The sequence below is a fragment of the Parus major genome, chromosome 15 (genome assembly GCF_001522545.3).
Source record: "Parus major isolate Abel chromosome 15, Parus_major1.1, whole genome shotgun sequence".
NCBI lineage: Eukaryota > Metazoa > Chordata > Aves > Passeriformes > Paridae > Parus > Parus major.
In genome coordinates this window covers 2,811,692-2,833,602 of record NC_031784.1, presented here as the reverse complement: position 1 = coordinate 2,833,602, position 21,911 = coordinate 2,811,692, and the positions used below count along the sequence as shown (strand labels likewise).

At 47.8% G+C, this 21,911-nt stretch overlaps 1 protein-coding gene across 4 annotated transcripts in view; it reads left to right on the top strand.

Annotated features, from left to right (window-relative positions):
* Positions 1-21,911, top strand: part of KDM2B (lysine demethylase 2B) — a 106,001-nt gene that overhangs the window by 75,476 nt on the left and 8,614 nt on the right. For all 4 annotated transcript variants that reach the window (XM_015643703.2, XM_015643702.2, XM_015643704.1 and 1 more), the window contains 2 exons: positions 13,848-14,072; positions 17,299-17,442. In XM_015643703.2, the coding sequence (XP_015499189.1) occupies positions 13,848-14,072; positions 17,299-17,442 (369 nt within the window). The remainder of the gene's footprint in view (positions 1-13,847; positions 14,073-17,298; positions 17,443-21,911) is intronic.

Below are 21,911 nucleotides of genomic sequence, written 5' to 3'. Positions count from 1 at the left end.
TTTTCACTTCTTATCAACTCTCAGCCACTTGCTTTGAAATCTGACCAATGCCTTTATGTGATGAATACATCAAAGAGGTAAATTAGAGCCATTTTGACTCTGACTAGAAATCTAAATGGATTGGAAAAAAAATGAACAGACATCTCTGTTTTCCAACTGTTGTGCTCCAGGTATCACACAAGAAGATTTATGTATTCCTCCCCATTGTCATTCTTCTACCACAGACACGAATATTCAGTAATATGAATTTTTTCCAACTACGCCTTGACTACCATTTTTCAAGACTGAAGCTTTCCCTTTATTTCATGACAGTAAAAGTGCTGATGAAAACTCCTGTAGTCTTAAGACCTTTTCCTTAGATAGTCCATGTGAAATGAGTTGATAATCTTAGATTTTATCCCCAGGAGCCTGGCCTACATTTATTGTGGAGCTGGCCAACAGAAGCTAAGGTTTGAACCTGGTTTAAGACTTCCAACATCCTTTTGCTCTCCATCACCCCAACATCAAAACAATCCAAGCTTTGAGTTACGTATCTGAAAGTTAATAGTTTTGTTTCTGGATCGAAGCACATTGGCAGAGCAGTGGGAAAAGCGTTTGTCATTCCACAGTACAGGCCGTGCAATTATGGATATTAATCCTGCATGCACTTTTCAGAACAAAATTGAATTGTATGTTCTGTCCCCAAGAAGATGGCTTCCTCTTAGTTCCACAGCACACTGAAATTACAATCTGCTGAGAATATAAATGAGGGCATGTTTCAACTTCAGGACTTTCCCACAGGCACCAGTGGACCAGATAGAAGAGGGACAGCAGTGCTATCCTTTTTGGAAATAACCAATATAGCAAAATATATGGGTAAATTCCAGTAAAAGCAAAGCAGCTGCGAGTCTTAGCCTAGTGTGGTTTACATGTTAGTCCTGGATGTTTCCCCACAAATCCAAGTCAAGTTTGTAGGTGATGACAATGAGCAATGAGCCCTGATAGGCAAACTGCACTTGAGCTTTTCCTTTGCTTACCATGTGTTTGGGTTTGGTCTCTGGATTTTCAGGCTGCTGCCCACACGTTGGACACAGCTGAGTGTCTCCCAGCATTCTGTGCTGTGTGTCAGAGCACTCAGAGCCTCTTGCAGGAAAGCAGGTTTCCTATTCCGGTTAATCCACTCTTTCAGCCACATCTATTTGCATGTTCCTCCATGGCAGTCACTGCTTATCTTCTTAGGAACCTCCTTCACTAGTTTTTGCATGTACTCAGAGCATGGCTCTTGGAGACACAAACTGTGCTGTGAAAACACTTTGTGCCATAAGGCTCTGTGGAAGGAAGCATGGCAGGATTTCCCTAATTCCTCTGTGGATAGTTCCAGTCATGTCATGGCTCTTCCTGCAGAGAAGAGTCTGTCTTGTGTGATAGATGAAGTCCATGTTTCACCATTCTGCAGTCTAACTTATTACTTTTTAAAGATGACAGGGTGTTGGGGTTTGGGGAGGGCTGTTTGGGTTTTAAGGTTTATGAGTGAGCTCCTGTCAGCAGTTCTGTCTGGGCTCTTGCTTATTTGGGTGCTGCTCCTCTGCTGCAGTAGCCCACAACTGTGTCCTCCAGGAGCTGTTTGTACAGCCCTTGCTGCCTTTGGCTCTCCCAGAGCAGTGCTGGACACTGGTTAGGGAAGTATGAGCAGTAGCATTGCATGGAGGGAGCAGTCAATATTATTTCATCTTGTGTTATTTTATTTGATCTAAGATTGATCAATCAGACTTTATTGGAAAGATTGTGACAGATACGCTGTGCATGTGATGACAACTCTTATGTCAGAGTTCAGATAAAGTAGATGGGAAGTAGTAAGATTGTGGATATTTAGGCTGTCAGACTGTCACTGCTAGTGTTGAGAATACAACTGAAATATTGGTTAAAACTCTTGAGAAAAGTGTCATGAAATTTGCCCAGGCCCAACAGTTAAGATGATATTTCATGTGAATGGACACTTACACCAAAACAATGAACCTTAGAAAGCTACTAGATAACTCTCTTATTCTGATACAGGTCAATAATTGTGATTCATAAACATCTCAGTGGGTTTCCTTTACAAAAACCTATGTGCTGGCCTGCAGAAAGCAGCAGCAGCAGCTCAAATCATAACATCGTTTTTCAAGGACTTGCATATCAACCAGCTTGAGGTTGTTTGTCTAATAGTTTCTGTGTAAATATTTTTTTCTAATACCAGCTAAACATAATACTCTGTAAAGGTGCATAAAAAGTTTCAAGGGAAGGTTAAATCAAAAGTGTGTTTGTGCCACATAAAAAACTTGATTTCTCTTCATTATTGAGCACCATAAACTCTGGTGTGTAATAGGAAAACACGGATCCTGTTCAGCACTGGCAGCAGCAGCTGCAATCTGTTGGTACAGGAGATGCTCAGGAGTGAGTGAATACAGCACAGGGGTTGTAGTCGTCCTCCCCCAGCTTGGTTTTACTACTTAAGGATATTTGCATGAGAATAAAATCTGGTTCTTTGGCACTCATCTGCTCCTGCTGTTTATTCTTCGCTTGAGGTTATTGTCTCAGTTTGTGACAACATAATTGGTTTCTGTGGAGAAGATTATGATATTGATGAGACTTATATATGACTTCAGGTGAGGTGCAATCAAAGCAACAGTTCAAAATAGAAGGTGCTGTCTGTTTTCATGCAGTTTTCACTATGGCTCATTCAGCAGCGTAATTAAGGATGTTATTTATTACTGAACTGTATTGCACTAAGCTGAAGTATGGACACAGTTCTGCCACTGCAGGCAGGACTGGGGTCACTGCTGCTTATTTTGTGTTGTAAACTCCACCAGGCTGGGCAGCTAGATGCTGTTCACACAAGGGTTGCTCACTATTTGTTGTAATTTAGTGTTCTCCAGTGTAGACAAGCTGAAAGAATTGAGCTGGAAAATGCTCTCTTAATAGTTCCTTCTGTGTATTAAATATTCTTTGAATGGTTAGCTGCTCTTGTACAGGATGAGGTTTTTTTGAGAGCAATTATAATCAGAAAAAAATTATTTTATTGTGTTGTTTCTCCCTTGCTGATTCCCAATTTGTTATTTTATATCACATCCTATCCCGTTTTTTTAAACACCATCTCAGCAAAGTTTACCTAGCGTTTGGAAATCATTCCAAGATCTTGGCATGTGTGAGCCTTCCCTCCTAACTCCTGCTCTGTAATTAGAGCTCACTTGGCACTTGTGGTGCTGGGCAGCGTGGCCAGGCTCTGGGGTGGCAGGGCTGGCTCTGGGGTGAGGATGGTGTGGGAAGGAGCCTCCTGCAGCCCAGAGAGGCCAATGCCAACTCCAGGAGTGCTGGAATGCATTGCAGATGGAGAGGAGTAGGATGATCTCTGTCATGATTAAATTTGCTGTGAATGACATTTCACCGTGGTGTGACTGGTGGATTGTCCTTGGGGGATGTCACAAGTTATTTTTTTCTCCTGTCTGGATTATGGAGCCAAAAGGCCGGAGGGACAGACAAGTGTGAGCCAGGTTACAGAGAGCCTCGAAGGGAACCGGGCTAGTGCAGACTTGGTGTGCTCACGGGCAGGTGTGGGACCAGGCATTTTCCTTCTGGATGTCATCTGTCCTGCTGCTGCTGCAGGCCAGGTGGATTATGGCACCACAAACACGGCTGTAGCCAAGGCCTTGCTCGTGGTTTAAAACTCTCCTTTGTAGGCCTGTCATTAGATGCATCCCCCTCATCCTCCCTCCTCTAGAAAACATTGGATTCTGATATTGCCTTGTGATTCTGAAAGCCAAGGCCTTAGGCACATGCCTTTCGTGCCTCAGCTTTCGTCTGCTCCTGCTCCTGGTTGTGTAGGAACACAATGGGGGAAGAGAGAAACCTGAGGAGCCAGGCTGAGCACACCCCATCACCTTCTGGGAGCCCCATTGTGTGTTGTGAGTAAATGCTTTGCTCCCATCATGGTAGATGAGCAGGACCATCACCTACCCATCACTTGGCAAGAGGACGAGTACAATGGGTATTTAATGTACTGAAAATAAGGAAGGGGCACATTGACACGATTCACGTGGCTTTATCAGCAGTTGCCTGTAAATATGTGTTTAAAGTTTGACTGTTTTGTTACTTAAACTTGAGGGACCAGGCTCAGTGTGGCTCCTGGTGTCACACGGGCTGTGTTGCTGCTTGCTCCCATGCCAGCTCTTGCCTGTTGCTGCCTCTTCTGAGCTACCCAAAGCGGTTGTGCCGTGTGGTAATTCAGACCAGGGAACCGAGCTGAAACTAGTTTGGCAAAAATCCTGATGCAAGGACCATTAGATGTGCTTCTTTATGGCTTCTTGGTTGCTCAGCACATGCAAATACTTAATCTCATGTTTAATTCTGTGTTGTGGGCGTAGGAGCCGGAGGCAAAATCCTAACAACTTGAGTGGAATCGGGATTTCCCCTGAAAGCAGGCCCATAAATCCAAGGGGAAATTTAAATCTCCGGCACTCAAATACAGGCCTGTGACCCTCAGGTTCTGGAGGGCAAAGGCAGTGTCCATGTGGAGGTGCTGGCCCCGGGACCTTTGGATCCAGAACAGGTCCCCAACTGACCGATGTGTAACATGTCACACTACGGGGAGGGTATTTCATTGTGAGCCCCAGCAGAGGGGCAGGATGATCAGAGCGGGGCTAGAAATGGTTCCTTGGGACCAAGTCAAAGAGGGGGTGCCGGCACAAGGAGCAACGTGAGGCCAGATGCGAGCAGCTCCACCAGCCGGGTCGCCTCGTCTTTTCCCGGCGCTGGTTCTGCCTCTTGCAATCTGGAAGTTTGCTCGGTGCCTTCCTCCTGCCAGGGCTGGAGGTTCCCCTGTGGCGGGCCGCCCCGCGCGGCGGGAGGGGAGCGGGCAGGTATCGCGGTGCGGGGTGTGTGTGTGTGTGTGTCTGTGTGTGTGAGTGTGTCTGTGCGCGTCTCCTTTGTCTGAGCAGCCCGAGCAGCGCCGAGCGCCCCGCGGGCGGCCGCGCATCCTCCCCGCCCAGCGCCGCTCGGCACACCCGAGCCTCGGCCCGCCCCCGCCGGCCCTCGGCACACCGCGGGGCTCATTACCGGCGGGGGGCTAATTGCCGGCCGGGCGGCCGAGCCCCCCGTCCCCGGCCGCGCCGTGTGCGGGGGGCGGCCGCGGTGCCCCGGCCGCGCGGTGCCCGCTGTCCCCGCAGGCCGGCGGTGTGGAAGCGGCCCGCGATTGGCCGTGCCGGCAGGGCCAGCCCCTTCCTGGCTGCCTGGCATGAATATGCACGGCCCCCCTTCCTCCTCCTCCTCCTCCTGCATGTGTGTGTGTGTGTGCGGGGAGCGGGGCTCCGCCAGCAGCGCCGCTCCAGCCATGTCAGCTCGGCTCCGCCTGGGCCCACCATGAGCCATGGCCATGTCTGCGAGCGCCGACGAGGAGGACTACGAGTCGGAGCCGGAGCCCGAGCCGGGGCCGGGGCCCGAGCTGGGGCCGGAGCAGGTCCGGGGCGGGCGGCGAAGTTTGCAGCGGGAAGGGAGGGGAGGAGGCCGGGCCGGGCAGCGCCGCGCCGGCCGCGGGGACGGGAACAATGTGGGGTCGGGAGCGGCCCCGGGGCAGCGCCGCCCGCCGAGGGGCCGCGCCGGGCGGGGCCGCGGAGCCTCCGCGGGGCCGGCCCGGGGCGCTCGGCCTCGCCCGCCGCGGGCGCCCCGGGCACCGCCACTTCGGCACCTCCGTGGGCCCCGAATGCGCCGCGAGCGGGTGGTTGTTGCCTCTCGGGGGCTGCCCTGTCCGCGGCAGAATTGTTATTTTTTTTCCTATTAAGATTCCTCAAATAGCTGAGAGGGCTGCGGGACTTGGGGGAGAGTCTGATGCTGAGCCTGGCTACCTTGTCTTGGTTTGATTTATAGCCAAAGCCTCCTTTCCATTCCCAGGGACGAGGGATGTAGAAGAAAGAGAAGGATGTGTGCCGAAATGAAAAGAGAACTTTTATTAATACTTGCAGGCTTTATTCTCTGAAGGCTTTTTTTTTTTTTTTTTTTTCCCTGTGGGGGAAGGAGAATAAACTTTTTGAATTTATGAAGTAATCTGTGAAAAATAATCCAGAACATATGTTCTAGATTGCGTATTTTACTCTCTAAGAACTGCCTAAGCAATTAAAAATGCACCAGGAATAGTATTAAACATGTGTATGCAATTTAAACATAAACTTGATAGTTTTGTTCATAACTTGAGGTGTTTAGCTCTTTAAAATAGCCTCATATTTTGTTTTTAGAGACAAGTTTCTACGTAGTCCAGGTGTTGAGACTATCTTCTAAAACCCATCTTGTTTTGAGCAACTTTACCTTGTTTTGGTTCAGAATTGCGCATAGAAAATGGCCAAAAAAGAGTTTGGGGTGGTGGTGTGCCTTGGGTGCTCCCCAGGGATGGCAGATGTGATGCAGGGGGGACACAGTGTAGTTGTAGTGTCAGTCCAAGAACCTAAGATGAGGTTTGGATGAGTAACTTTATTAATCCTTTACCTGATTCTGAGGATTGTGTGAATGTGCAGGCCCGTGCTGCTGCTGAGTTCACTGCTATGCTCCCAGACATAGCAGTTAAATGTCCCAGTCCTTCTCTTAGATTTTTTCTCATGCCAGGCCTTTTCCATTTGTGTCTGTGTCTTGGTGCAATCACTGCACACTTTTTAAAAAGAGCTAATGCTTGGGAGAGCAGATTGGTCTCAGCTGTATTGTACCAGCTGTGAAATTGCTACTTGGAGGTACTGGTTCTTGCTGGATGAATCTGGAAAGTTGGTCATGTTCTGGGATTCTTCAACTCTTCTAAAACCTGAGGCTTTTATAGCATTTTTATATCTTAGAAGTTTAAAACAAAAATTAATGCAAGACAGGGGAAATCTTTCTTTTGGAGTTTCTTAAGAATCTTGGTCTGATCCTGAACTATAACGTAGTGACCTATGTACCAAAGATCTGTGGAATGTTTTCCTTTCTGTTCAGAACTGTTCCAGTGGTAAAACACCTCATGTAGCTCCAGCTGTATTTTCATACAGACCTGCTTTAATGTCTGCTTACCCTATTTTTCTACACAGGATGTGTCAAATCAATATTATATTGCTTTTTCTACTGTGACAGCCCTTGTATGTAACAGGTGAAAAGCTTCACCTCTAAAGGTGCAGTTGAGCAGCACAATTTCAATGCTGCAAGTAGCCGCAGGTTTTGTCACTTTTTATGCTGACTTTCATTCCTCTTTCCCTGGTCTGTGTCTAAACTAAGAAGGCAAAAAGACTGTGGGGTTTTGCAGCACAGAGCACGTAGGATTTGCTGCACTCGTAGTTGCCAACAGCACTGGGGGCTTGGAAGTGTGTGGGTGCTGGGGCTGTGTCCTGGGCTCTGGGGTGGGCAGCGCCTGCCCCAGCTCGCCAGGTCTTTGTGTTTCTCGTGGTGTGAAGAAATTCGATTTCTGACAGTGGCATTTCACTGTGTGTAAACAGAGGAAATTGCCCCTAGCTGGGGCAGGGGGATTTGTCCAGAAGCAGCAGTAAAAAACCTGCATTATGCCCCAAGTACTGGTGTCTTTGTTTTTAAGAGCTCCTACTTTTGATGCAGCTTATCTCCCAAAGCATATTTTTGCCAATATATCTTATTCCACCCTTCGGGCCTAACTTCTGCCTCCTCACCACCAGAGGAAAATAAACAGGGGCACTGGTGTTGGCACTGATGTGCCAGTTTATCACACCCTAAACAACATTGCTATGTTGGTAGAAAAGCTGCTGGAGTGTCATTAACACCAAGATGAACCTGCAAAGTATAAACTTCTTTATTATTTTTCTATTTTCTTGTGGGGAATGAGTCTGATTCAATAGTGGAATTCTGTGTGATCACCTGAAAGGGTGACTAGGAGCTGCTTTAGATGTGGTAGAAGAGAATTTCATAGGTATGAACTGGAAGAGATGGTGGCAGTGAACATCTGGAGAGGATTAATGCTGATTTGGGATGGCTGGGATTGAAAAAGTTCCAGTGCCTTCCCTTTCCCTCCAATGCTGCTGTTTAATGAGGGGCCTTGGACTTGCAGGACACCTCCACCCCAGCAGGAGTGTATTCTGAAGAAGGGTAATATAACTGTGAACACTCACTGTGAGAGGAAAACTGCTCTCCTGGAGTTTGCATGTGCAGATTTTTGGGCAGATGTGCTTTAGTCAGACATGATCCTTGGTGTTGGCATGTGCTCTTCAGTTAATACAACTTTCTAGGATGTTATTGGCATCAGTGGGATTTTTTTCTCTCTTACTCCAGCTTCTTCCTTGGCCCCACTGCATTCCTGCAGTTACATCATCCTGTCCTTCCTTCTTCCTCTCAAGTTCTTCCTTTGACAAGGGTTTCTGTTAATTGCTAAACAGGCATGAGGGTTTAATACAGAGGAACTGTTGACTTGGTTGTGATTATTCCCAGGCTCTTCAGGGAAGTGGTGCAATCATGGACTGTGAAGAGTTAAAAATGCATGTGGATGTGGCACTTGGGGACATGGTTTGGTGGTGAACATGGCAGTGTTGTGTTGCACTCGATGATCCTGGAGGTCTTTCCAACCTGAACAGTTCTGGGATCATGTAGTGCCTGGAGGTGTGAGTGTAACAGGCAGAGGCAGCTGAGGCCAGTCCCTGTATTTTGGGGTAAATGTAGAGTTACCTGGTCTGCACCACTGCTGGGAATTGCCAGTTTGACTGGGGTTTTAGTCACCAGAGCTCCCTGCCTAAGGAGGCTGCGAGAGGAATGTGGCCCTGGAGCAGGAGAGGACAGTGCTGCTCAGTGCCCTGGGCAGCATGCAGGAGTCTTGTCTTCCAGAACTTGCACCCTGTTTGGATGGAAAAATGCACCTCTGGTGCAGTGGGAAAGGACAAAGACATAACTGAGCAGAAGCCTTTGCTGTGCCACCCTCTGGGTGTCTCCAGTGCCCAGTGTTGCCCATGACCCAGCCCCCTCAGGGTGGTGTTTTAGGTCACAGCAGTTACAAATTGTGGGTTAATGCATGTGGCTTCTGTAAAAAATTATTTTCCTTTAGTGTTTATTTATCAGACCTTCTAAAGAAACAAGTGGTAGTTAGATTTGGCTATCCTAATTCTGTTAAAACAATTGCATTGGGATGCAGTGCCACATAAAGCTCTAAGCTCAGGACTGGCACCTGGCAAGTCCTGGATTTTCATCTTTGGGTGCTGTTGTGGTTGTGTGGACATGGTCCAACTACAGTAAATGAGAATAATCAGAATTTGTCCGTGTGTTGCAGAAGGAAATCAGTGCTGTCTTGCAAATGCAAGGATTTATTTGTGTGGCACAGCACCTTGAAGCAGTGAACACTGCACACATAAAAGACCTTGTCTAGGGGAGAGTACACAGCAGATACATGAGCTGTTCAGATTGTACTTGGCTGAAGTGAAGTGCTTCAGGGTCTCACTGACCTGCCCCCCTGAGAAGCCATTCAGAACAGTGCCACACGTCTCTGAGTTTTTCTTGGAGATGTTGAATCTGAAATAATGGTTTGGTGCTGCTGGCAGCAGTTTAAGCGTGTCACTGAAGCTGAGTGGTGGAATAAGAGCTGAGCCCAGGTAAAGGCCACTTGCAGAAGAGCTTGTTTCCAGGCTGCAGACTTAGTCAGCTTTGCTTTGAGAACCAGGACCTCCCTCCTTCTGCACTTGGTCATAGGGTCAGTTGGTCTTCCTCTAGGGTGGAGGAGTTTGTATGTGAAGTTGGCCTGGTGGCATCTCCAGCAGATCCCAGTTGGTGTTGGGACATCTGAGGAATATTAGCACCTATTTAAGGATACATTTAATGGCTGATAGCTCTTGCAGTTTTCTCCAAAGCTTGGTGTTCCTGCTGTTTTTGTTAGCCCGAGGTATTTTGAGTTTTCTTTGTAATTGTGAAGGTTAGAAATTTGATGCTGTAAACATCAGGGTTATGTTTCTGTTGCAGTAAGGGTTGTGCTCTGGGCAGACGCCTTTCCTTAGTGCCTCTGGTCCTTTGAACATGGTTGGTGTTTTTTTAGTGACAACTGAGCAGGGCTGGGATGTGTGAAAGTGTGCTGAAGTACCTGTAAGTGGGCAGTGGAAACTGCCCAGCAGCCAAATGTTTGTCCATAACCATGATTAACTCACTCTTTGGGCAGAGGCTTCCAGGTAGTTAATTTCCTAGGGCTGGTTTAGAACTGTGAGTATTGTACCTGAGCTTATTCCCAGATCTGCTCAGCCCTGTTGAGAGACCATTACTGACCATCCCATCTAGTCCCCTAATTGCTGTCCAACAGGAGCATGTTGAATTTGATGGGGTCTGTAGGAGGCCAGCTCTTCAGAAAATCACTGCAATCCATTTCCTGTTGGAGGAGTGGGCATGTTTAAGCACTGTGGTGTGGGAGGGTGAGCCCAACTTCATGACTTGTAAATGGTTTCGTAGATAGTACATGTGGTGGCCCATGTTTACCCCCAGTGCCCAGGTGCTGTCTGCTGTGGGAACAGGAGCCAGTTACCTTTGTGTGTCATAGCAGTAATATGGAGAGCACCAAAAAAAATCCCACAAAAGGAAAAAAAATATGTCCTGTTCACTTGTCTATGAGGCAGTGCAAGTCCACCAGCTTCCTAGATTTCAGTGTAATAGAGATATGGATTTAAGATATTAATCCTAGTACATTTCAGCAGCTGCTTCTCTGCCTTTGTTGAGAGCCTGGCAGAGTGGCTGTCACCACTTAAGCATCCCCTGCTTCTCTTTTGAAGACGTGCTGTGGCCATAGAAGTTAGGAGCACAGTTTTTGTGAAGATGCTGGAGAACACGGTGGGTGGCTGGTGATGGTATTCCAGGCAGGCTCTGTCTCAGCTCCCTGGCTTCTGTTGTAAGGTTTAAGGGGAAAAAAAAATCTTCAAGTTTGGTACAGTCTTTGTTTCCTTGAAGGTTCTCAGAGATGGCGGTGGGGGGGCTACAGAGTCATCAAGCCCAAGCTGTGCTTGAGGGTTGCATCTCCTTGGGAAAGGAGATGGTGGGGTCCTCTCCACAGGAGTGAGATTGTGTCAGCCTAGAACCTGGAGTAGGGCTTGGTGTGACACCCAGCCCTGAGCCTCAGGCCATGGAGCTGCTGTTGCTGGGCACTGTGGTAAACCCAGGGTAAGGAGTGCTGCCATCCCCCAGCACGTGTTCATTATTTGTGAGTCAAATCCATGGAGTTGTGCTGAGAGGGTGGCAAGTGGCAGTGCAGACATGGGGACAGGAGCTGTGATTTTCCCCAGTCTCATTACCGGGGCTGGTATGTTGTAAAACTGCAGTTTGAGCTGGAAATCCTGCAGCATCTCCTCACTAACATCGACCTGGAATTTATCTGGCTGTCTGCCATGTGCTAAATAAACCCCAAGCCATGTTGGAGGCTCCTTCTACCCCCTTGAATCCCAGCCCCTTTCTGGGAGGAACCCACAGGCCAGATTTTCTTCTGTGGAAGTTTTTTAGCGACCACTTTTGGAGCCCCTTGAAACTAGATACGAATGGGAATTCCTGCAAGGCCTCTGTAGCTTTGCTGGCTGCGACATCCTGGAGTGAAAACGTGGCTTGGATGAGGATTGGTTGGTTGGTGAATTAGTACAAACCCAGCTAATACAATTTGCTAACGAGCAGTGAAGAGGTTTGGGTAGGCAAGAAATCTCATTGTTCCATACAATGAGATGGAGGTCTGCATCTCTGCTGTGTTCTGGTGGTGTCTGGAAGAAAATAGGAGTTGTGTGGTGTGGTCTGACTTCAAGGCTTGTTCTTGTACTTCCAGCTTCCTGCTTTTGTGGATTTTTTAGGATTCTCAAATTGTGTGTTAAGCTGATGCCTTTTTATCACTTGTGCCTTTGCAGTGTCCTGGCACTTAAACTGTTGTCCTCGGAATTAGGACTTGGCTCATATTGCTGTGGCAGAAGCAGGAGTTGTCTTTCAGCTGGAAAAGTACAGAGTTTGATTTTTCCTTGAAAGCATTTTAAAAACAGCATTCTCACGGTGTCATAGCTGTTGTTTGCCTCAAACTTAATCATGTTGCTTCCCAGTAGGCAGGAGTCAGGTGCTCACACAGTATCTTCCATGTGCTGTTGTCCAAGGGGAGCTGCCAAGGTTGTTGTGCATGTTTTGGTTTAACTTGTTCCCACTGATATCCAGCCTTTGGTTCGTGTCTCGCCTCCCTTCCTAGCTGAAGGAGACTCTAATAGAATGGAGGAGTGATTCATGCTGAGGAAGAAAATTATCTCTTATCTAGGTTGCCTCTAAGCCAGTCTTGCCAGAGCCGACTTTATCCTTGAGAGGCTGGAAAGTTGGTCTAGAAGGTAAATATTTATTCTTTAGAGTGTCTGACATTGATCTGAAATCCAGGCGGCTGCTGTGGTTGCCGATGGGAAGGAAGCTGTGCTCGTCCGTGTTCGCTCAGCACGGTGAGATCAACCTGCACATGGAACAAAATCTGTTCCAGAGGAGTGCAATTAAAAACTTCTCTGCAACCTCATGGACTAAGAAGTGTCTTCTCCCACCTCAGTAACGATAGTCTGTCTGTAGGAGAGAAAGCTTAAGGGGTCTAGCTCCTGACTTCTTCTGTCTCCCAGCACTGAGATTCCTGGGATGGAGGCTGTTAAAATACCAGCACTTCTCTGCAGCTTAGAGAAAGTCACTGGAGCTTTGCTAAGTCAGCTGGGAGGAAGATCAAATACACTGCAGTGTGGCTTCTCTTCAGGGTTGTGCAGCAGGACACTTGGGAAGCTTTTGTACAACCAAGTGCAATGTTTCCACATCTTTTCTTTTAAAAACTCTGGTGGAGTTTCTGCTTGGTTCCTTACAGCCAAGATGCTCCTACCTTGGTGATTGCCCAGAATTCAACAGGAACAGAAAGTGAAACTGGGTGGTCTGTTGGTCATGTGCAGAGATGTGCAGAAAATGAAAGAGTTGTATAAATGCTAAACCAGATGAACTTTGCGGTCTTGTTATTATCATCTTTATGGAGAAAGCTGTCAGGGGACACTATGAGCCAAGCCAATTCTTGCATAATTAGCCCCATACAATTACATGGTATTTAGTGATGTTTGGCTTGAGCTGTAAGTTCTTGTGTGTAACAGGGAGTTTCTGATGAGAACACGAAATTTGGATGTCCAGAGTGAATATGTTGCAGTTAACCTAATCATTTCAAATCTTTTCATGCTCCTTTAGTTTCTGTCTTAAAGGTCATTGAAATCTAGACCTGGGATGCCCTTTTTAGCCTTTGCACATCATCAGTTGCTGTTCTATTTTTGAGCACTTGCTAGTGTTGGATAGGAGGGGAGCTACCTTGGAAGGGTTTTGGAGCATTTATGTTTTATTTCCTGCTTTATTGCTTGACAGTAGTTCATACTCTCCTGATTTTTTTAGGGATATTACTGGGGGCTTGAGCCATTGGCAGAGAGTTTCTCTGCTGTACCTAACCACCAAATCACTTTTGCTGCTCCTTGGCTTCAGCAGAAGAAGCTCTTCTGGTTTAGTGTGAGCACAAATCTAAGATCCCTCTAGCCCAGAGCTGAGCACTGGCACAGATCATCTATCGACCTAAGCCAAGCATCTCACCTGGGATTTGATCTTGTGTTGAGCTGTGCCTAAACGTCTTCTTCTGCCCTCCTGTTGAAATGGGCTTGCTCTGGCTTTGGGTTCTCTCATTTGTGTCCTGGCTTCTGTGCCTTTTTACAACACAGCCTTTCTTGGAGAAGCGATGAAACTCATTTGTGACTAAGAATGATTGTATGTCTATATGTGCTGAGCGTTACCTGTGCGTGCATAATTCCAGTAACACCGAGCAGTGTTCCACAGGGCTCAGCAGGGCTGTGGGATGTGCAGCTGACCCTGTGTGTGTGTGTCTCTTCCAGAACAGGGCAGTCGGGCGGCCCAAGGGGAAGCTGGGCGCTGCCTCTGCGGTGAAGCTCGCGGCCAACCGGAGCACGGCGGGCGCGCGGCGGCGGAGGACGCGATGCCGCAAGTGCGAGGCGTGTCTGCGGACAGAGTGCGGAGAGTGCCACTTCTGCAAGGACATGAAGAAGTTCGGGGGGCCCGGCAGGATGAAGCAGTCCTGCATCATGAGGCAGTGCATAGCTGTAAGTGTTCCTGGGCCTGCAGCTCGTCTGTAGAGTCCTTTCCTCCCGCCGCGTCTGCTGGGTGAGCGGGTGTGGGGCTGGGAGCTCTGAGTAGTCTCTAAAGTGCATCAGACAAAAGTGTGTGATCCCTGCCCTCCCAGCTTCTTCCCCAGTGCTTCTCATCCTCCACAAATCTTAAACCAGAATGCCACTAAAACTTAACAGGACAGCTTTCCTTTTAGTGCTGTAGAAGTGGAGATTGTCAGTACATCAAAAATCAGTGCTCAAATCACCCTCAAACTCTGGGATTTGGGGGAAAAGGGGAAGAGTGGGAAGTTCTGATTCAAAGGATGAAGTGGTGTGTTCGGTTTGGATGTTGGAATTTCCTGAGAAAAGCTGCTCTGCAATCATCTTTACTGTGTTAGCCACATAAATTAGAATGTGAAAAATCCTTGACTGGCAACCTCCAAGATTTTGGTGTTGATGACCCCAGCCCCAGACTCCCTGAGATCTGAATTTCAATTTGTTTGTTGTTACTTAGGCATAGAGCAGAGGGTCTGATCTGGATGAGGCAGAGAACCATCAATCCAGGGTCTTGTCTTCCTCAGGGACTGGAAATGGCTGTCAGGGAAAGAGCATCGGAACAGGGCAAGCAGCAGTCGGTTTCCTGGGCTCCCGTGGTACATTACTCAGGAGCTTCTTGAGTCACAAGCAATAGCTTTCTATTTAACAAATATTGACAGATTAATCTTCCATTAAGTTGTTCAAGCAGCTTTTGAATCTGTAGCTGCCATGCTGACTTGTGGAGCTTCTTCTCAGGTCTCATGTCTGCAGTGACTCTGTTCAAGGCTGAAAATCAGCTTTAGTTTTTATTTTAATTCTTTAGAAGGTCTTGTTTATGCTGTTGTTATGGGTTTGGGTTTCTTTTGTTGTTGTTTTTTTAAGGGAAGGAATGTTGTTTATTCATAACTGAAATATCACCCTATCTATACCGATTTCTCTCATTACAGTTCCCTTCACTTAGTATTTGAGGGTTTTTCTTTTAATTCTTAGGAGATGACTAAAGTGGAGGGATTAAATGACTTCACCTGACACTGATAAAAAACTGATAAACACATAAGGTTTCCAGTAGTTGTTCCTGGTAGCTCACTCCATGTCCTGTGCCAAGCTCTGCACTGTTCCTGCCACAGAGGATTGGGTTCAGCGCTGCTGGATCTTTCAGTAAAGTACACGGAATATCCACCTTTCTGCAGAGTGCTTTTGCAGCTCAAGTGTCTTTTCTTTGAACACTTGATTTCCTGGAGTGTGGCATGAATTGAACAGCATGGATGAAGAATTTATTATTCTCCAGGGGCAAGAAATAGTGAAATCATGCTGCCTTTTTAGTGGAAGGATTAAATTAGGGCAGCAGCATGCTTTCTCATCCTCACTGATGGAGGAAACTTTCATACTAAGCTGTTTCACTCTCAGTAACACAGGCTGAGCCTTTTGGAGATGATCTGGGTTCTCTTCCAGCTGAGTGTAGTCACCCTCTGTCTTCTACTGAAGATTTATTTACCTTCTTGGTGCCTAGAGTTTTACTTTCAGTTAGGACAGAAGTAGCCAGGGGTCTCTGATTACTTGTCCCACACTCACATGCATTGACAGTGACTTCTCTGCACTTTCTAGGTTGGTGCAAATATCAGGGAGATTATTGCAAACTCTTAAAGCAGCAAAGGCCCAGAAAATTAGGAGTTGAAGGGTTGTAACTTCCAAGGTGCTTCACATTTCTGTAAGCAATCCTGTTGGCTTTGCCCTTGTTCTCTCTACAGTTCAGCAGTAATATGCTGTGGTACCTATCCAGCAGCTTCCAGCCAAAAAAACCCTGCAAGATGCCGAAGCTGTATGGAAGTAATGATCCCTACAGTTCAGGGATTGTGCTTGCTCTGGTTAATAACACTGACAATATTAACTAGACAGACTTTCATTAAGCTCAGAATCCTTCAGAGAGCCCATGGTAGTGCTGTTCAGAGAGCAGGAACCTCCTCTGCATCACCAGTTCCATCAGGCAGGGAAGCAGGAGTGCCTGGGACGATGCTGTGTGGAATGGGTGTGAGGGGAGCATGGGGCTGGGAGGACTGGTTGTGACAGCACAGCTGCTGTTCCAGCCCCTCAGTGGGACAGAGGCAGTGGTGGCACAGAGGACATTGCCTGGGCACCCTTGCTCCCAGCATGAGAAATTGTACTGCTGTTTGTAAAATGCTCTGTGCTCCAGTGGCTCACTGCAGCTGGGTGTCCCCCTGCCTGAAACTTGCTGAAGGGTGCACTGCTCTGAAATTTGGGTTGGTGTGCAGGTATTCTCTTAAGGATTTATTTATTCACTCCATCCACAAGAGATCCTTGCAGGGAAAAGCCCCATCTCTGCCCTCTGGCTGTGGAATGGTTAAGGACTGGCAGCCTAATCAGTTGCACTTCCCTTTGTGGGCAGTTGAGGATCTTCCTTATCTTTTTTGTAATGAGGTTTATACCTTATTGCTGCAAACCAGAATTTTGTTAATCATTAGCAAAAAGGTGTCTTTTTAATTAGAGCAGCATTCAGTGCTTTGACATGGGTCACAGGTATGTGAGAAGCTGCAGATCCTTTTCTGCCTCACCATAAAATAAAAAATCTGTGATCTCACTTGTGGCACTTGCAGGAGCGAATCCTCTTTCTAAGTGAGCAGAGCTTTTTACAGTACTCAGGTTGGGAGCAGGGACCTGGAAAATGGACTGCCAGTCAGGAAAAGGTCTGTTCTTGGTTCTGTTGTGGGCTTGCTGTGAGACCTGGACCAAGTCCCATAACATCTGTCTGCCCTGTCTGTAAAATAGGGGAGCTGCCAAATTGCTCCTTGGATTGTGGAGACTAATGGATGTGAATAGTGATGTTCTAGGTGGCTTCTTTCCCCTCCCATTGTACACTGGTGAAGTGACTTGCATGCCAATATCTGTGTCAGCTCACAGATTCAAGGAACCCACCAAAAATGCATTTTCATCCATCCCAGTAATGCTCCCTGAACCTCTGTTGCTACAGGGAGGGTGAAACATGTCCTGTGGAGCTTGGTCTGGTACCCAGCCTGAATTTGTTATCAGGTTTTTTTGCCTTCATGTCAGTTTGCCCAATTAATCTCTATTTAGCTCCTCTCTGAAATGAGGTACTGTAAATGCACATTGAGCTCTTGTTTTTCCATGTCTGCCATGTCTTGATCAGTTCTTTCTGGTACATACACAGCCGGTGCTGCCTCATACTGCTGTGTGTCTGGTGTGTGGAGAAGCTGGGAAAGAGGACACTGTGGAAGAGGAGGAGAGCAAGTTTAATCTCATGCTAATGGAATGCTCCATTTGTAATGAAATCATACACCCAGGATGCCTTAAGGTGAGTACAAGGATGTGATACATGTTGGAAACAAAAGCTGAATTAGTTATCACCTTAATGTAAAAGTGGTGCACAGAAATTGGGAAGCTTTTGGGTTTTCATCTTTGGACAGATGAGTAAGTGAGAAGAGAGCTGCTGTGAGGAGCAGGGTGAGATGTGTGGCACAGCCTGGACCAGCAGGCAGGTCCTTGAGGTAACAGCATTCCCTGGGGGCAGGGACCCTGGCTTGGGACATCCCCTGGGTGTGTGTGCACACCAAGATCTTGTGGGTTTGTTTCTTCTTGCCCCCTGTTGAAGGAAGTGAGGTGTTTCAGCTGGGAAGGGGAAGGCAGAGCAATCTGCCTGTACTTCAGGGTGAGATGTTCCCAGGTCCATGTCAGTAACTTCTCCCTGTGTCCCACCAAGTACAGAAGAGCAATTGGCTGCTCATGTAGGTGCAGGCACAGATGTGCCTTAGGGTGGCAGCTGGCTCTAAAGATGTTAGGAGCAAATGTTGAAGCAGGAGTGCAGCTCTGGAGAACAAGAGCCTGAGCGAGTGTCAGGCTGCAGGAGTGCTCACCCTTGGCTGACTTGAGTCCTGTGAGCAGCTGTATTCTTTGCTGGTAACAAAAGTGTCATTTTGGGCATATCTTTGTGCATTAGCATTTAGAAGTTGCCTTTCTCCAGAGCTGGTTTCTTTCAGCTGATCAGCCATTTCCTGTTGCTGCTTTGTTTATGGTTAAAGTGATTTGCCAAAGCAAATGTGTTCTGACACACCGTGCCCCAGAAAGCAGCGTTTGGGCTCTTCTGGGATGTCTGGGAGGAGAGGTGGGTGTGTGTGTTCCTTATGCAGGCCTGGGGTGAAGCTCTCCTGGCCTTTCATTTCTCCTGAGCTGTATGTGGTGCTGCACCAAGTTCTGCTGTCATTTATTAGAGCAGAACGTGGGGAGCTGGCACACCAGAGCTGTGCCTTCTCCCTGATTCATGGAGCTGGTGCTCAGTTCCTGCCACAGATGGGCTCTGAAAAGGAGCTTTGCTTGTTTGGCTCTGCTTAAAACAAAACTTTGGGGGCTGATGAAGCAGAGGAAGGAGCTGCTCATTTTCAGAGTTACTTTAATTTTGGCTGCTTTGCTGTTCCAGCCCTTGCTGGAAGTGCCCTGTGTACCCTCATCTCTGCCTTTGCAGTGTCAGTGGCACCTCAGGGCTGAGTTCACAGGACAGTTAATGTCTAGTGGCAGCTCAGGTATGATCTCCTCTCCCCATACAACATTTGGGACTAGTACAGGATGTGGGTCGGAACTGTGAAGTCAGGCAAGTGCTGTTTGTTCTCTTGCACATGCGTGATGTTCTGAGTGTTCTTTTGGTAACTAGGAGCCGTGTTGCTTTGGGTGTTCCTGACAATTAAGCACTGGGAGATTTACTGTGTGCCTTGTGTGTCTTGTATTTTGATTTCTCAGTGCTTCTGCTGAGCTGAAATGGTGGGTAACTGGTAATTGGTGCTGTTTATTTCCTGAGGTGAAAGAGCACTGGTAGAATTTCAGAATCATCTTGGAAGGTGAGATGAGACTGCTCAGGGGAGCAGCAAAAGGAAAATGGAGACTCTTCCTTGGATCCTTCCTTGCTTTTTATTCCCAGGTTCCATGATTTCCTGCAAGGCAGAAATCTCTTGCCATGTTTACATGTTTGAGCCCTGAGGATGGAGCCCATAAATATCCTTTGGTGCAGCCCCAGCCCCAGGGCAGCTGCTTCCACTGCCCACGAGGGAAAGTCCCTTCCTGTCCCACTTGGGAAATAGCACCATGTGAATTGCTGCTCATCTCCAGCTAAATGTCTGGCAAATGTGCTACTGGGGGAGACTGGAATAAACTGGATCAGTGAGGGGCAGATGTCCTTTCCTGGCTTATTCCCATGTGGAGTGAATTCCCCCCAAGATGCATTTCCCAGAGCTTGTGGAGCAGTTCAGTGCATGCAGGGGGTGATTTAGGCTCCAGGGCAGCTTGGTTGTGGTTTGAAGTCCATCCTCTTCCAGCTCCCTGATTAGGCTGTATGTGTTCTGGGGGTTTTTCTCCATGGGGCAGCAGTGCCAGAGGACCTCTCTGAGGAGTTAAATTAAGGGTGGCTTGGGTGACTGAGCACTCTGAGCCTTCAGAGGCTTCTGTGGGGGGCCTGGTACCTGAGCACCTGCAGTGCTGGTGTTGGAGCTGTGCTGGGGACAGCCAGGATGTTCCATGTGCTCAGAAGTGTCACAGGAGCTTCCTGACATCCTTCTTTCCTTGAAAATACCACACCAACACAAATGCTTCTTTTGCTGAACGGGTTTCTTAACGAAAATGATCTTGGTGAGAGTTTCGCAAGCACAGCGCTGCTTCCAGAGGGAGCTCATGAGATTTTGGGATGAACACTGCTTTTCATTGTTACAGTGTTTGAGTTGAACCAAGAGTGGTGAATTTTTCTTGCTTCATCTCAAATTGCTGGTATTGCTGGCTAGCATGTTTGCTGTTTCCTTTGGGAGAAGGGGTTCCTTTCTCCAGCAGGAGCCTGTTCTTTTCCATCTCAGCTGAATGTAGTGGTAACGATGGAGGTGAATATTCAGGTGCCTTGTCAGAGCAGCAGGGATACAAAGGCCTTTTCCAGCACAGGTGTTTCTCACTGCCTGCTTCAGTCTGGGCACTCCAGAATTTGTGGCTCTCCCTCAGGGATGCCAGATCAGCATCCTGGGGTCTCCACATCCCTACCAAGCACGAGGTCTCGTGTTCAGGTCTGAATTGCTGACCTGGTGCTGCAGGTAGGTTTCTGTGACGCCTCACGCTGTGCCTCAGACACCCACCTGCTGTTTGCAGCAAACACTCAGAACTGGCTCCCACCCAGCCTTGAAAGGCTTTGGGACAGATTCAGTGGCAGGTTTGTGTTTGTCTAATTAGTTTGCTTACAGTTCCCTCACATCTGTTCAGTTCCTTAAACTTCACAGAAGGGACAGAGCCGTAATGCTTTCCCTTCAGCAGCACTTGTTCTATATTCAGTGCGGGAAATAACTTGTTCCCAACTTGGGTTTGGGCCAGGAATTGTTCCCCTGAGGCAGAGATGTATACAACAACTTCTGGAGTATCTTACACCTACCATGGGAAAGAAGGTTCAAAGGCACACAGTTGTGATAAAACCAGTATTTAAATTCTGCCCACTTCATTTACTCATTTATTAACTCCAGAAGTCTTGCTGAGAGACTGACGTGTCATCACTCTCACTGGATGGTGAAACTAGAATGGCTGCTGTCTGGCTCAGGGACTTGAGGAAGCAGTTCCTAAATCCAAGGGCTTGCTCCTGCACAGCCAGTGTCTTTTCCCTGCCCTGGGAGGAGAGGAGGAAATGTTTCAGAAACATGAAAAATCTGCAGATCCCTGCCTGTGCTTGTTCCTGTCTCCTGCAGCCACACTGCTGCTGCCAGTGCCCAGCTGTTAGTCTGGACAGCAGCATGTTTTTGTTGTCTACAATAGTAATAAATCAATATTTTTATTTTTTTTCTCTCCCAAGTTTTTTATTTCTGAATATGTAATGAAACCCTCAAGTAGTAATGTGCCATCAGTGAGTGTGTTTGTGTGGAGGGTGTATCTTAGCTCTGCTTTTCATTCACAGAAATGTCTTTTCTGAAATGCCTGTTCCTTGTTTGGAAAGCACTCCAGGCTCCTGTGTGAAAATCCAGAAATGAGGAGCATTCCAGCTGTGTAGGGCAGGATTGTGTTTTTGCTGGAGCATAACAACACTGAGCATAAGCTTCTTTCAGAAAGCAGAACGTCAGTGTTGGAGGTAGTGAAGTTGTCAGCCTTTCTGTTCCTTACCCTGACTGAAGATCTGGGGGTGTGAGAAGCCCTGGAAGTGGCTCTGTGTGTCCAGAGCTGTGAACAAACGTGCCTTGGCAGCCACCATCCCCAGTGGCACATGGGCTGAAGGGCTGCAGCCTGGGACTGCGAGTTCTGATCCTGAAAGAAAAGTATTTTAAGGAACACTTGATTACAGTGCAGGGTGCTGTGCTGCTAAAAATGCCCATGGGATTAATGGATGTGAGAACATGGAAGGGAGAGCTCTGCCTGTGGGGGGGATCAGGCTGTGCCTCTCTGGGGGGACACAGGCCTGGGCTTTGCAAACCTGAGGTGTGGGAGGGCGTTTGGAGATGGGGCAGTGCAGCCCTGGATTTGGGGGGTTTCTTGGGCTCTCAGGGTGTTCTCTGCTGCTCTAAGAGCAGAGTGTGTGAATTGGGATTGGCACTGACCTTATGGAAAGCCCAGATCTGAGCCCTTTGTCAGATGTGCTTGGCCACGTCCCTTCCTCCAGCATCATCGAGGGGTGGCTGTGCTGCCCCCAGGGCCTGCTCAGCACCGGCAGGATGGTGCCTCTGCTCCCCTGGGAGCGCTGCAGTCCAGCCCAGAAAACAAGGAGCTGTACAACCTGCCTTGGAATGCTCATCACCTTCCTGCAGGCTTGTGCAGCACAGTTGT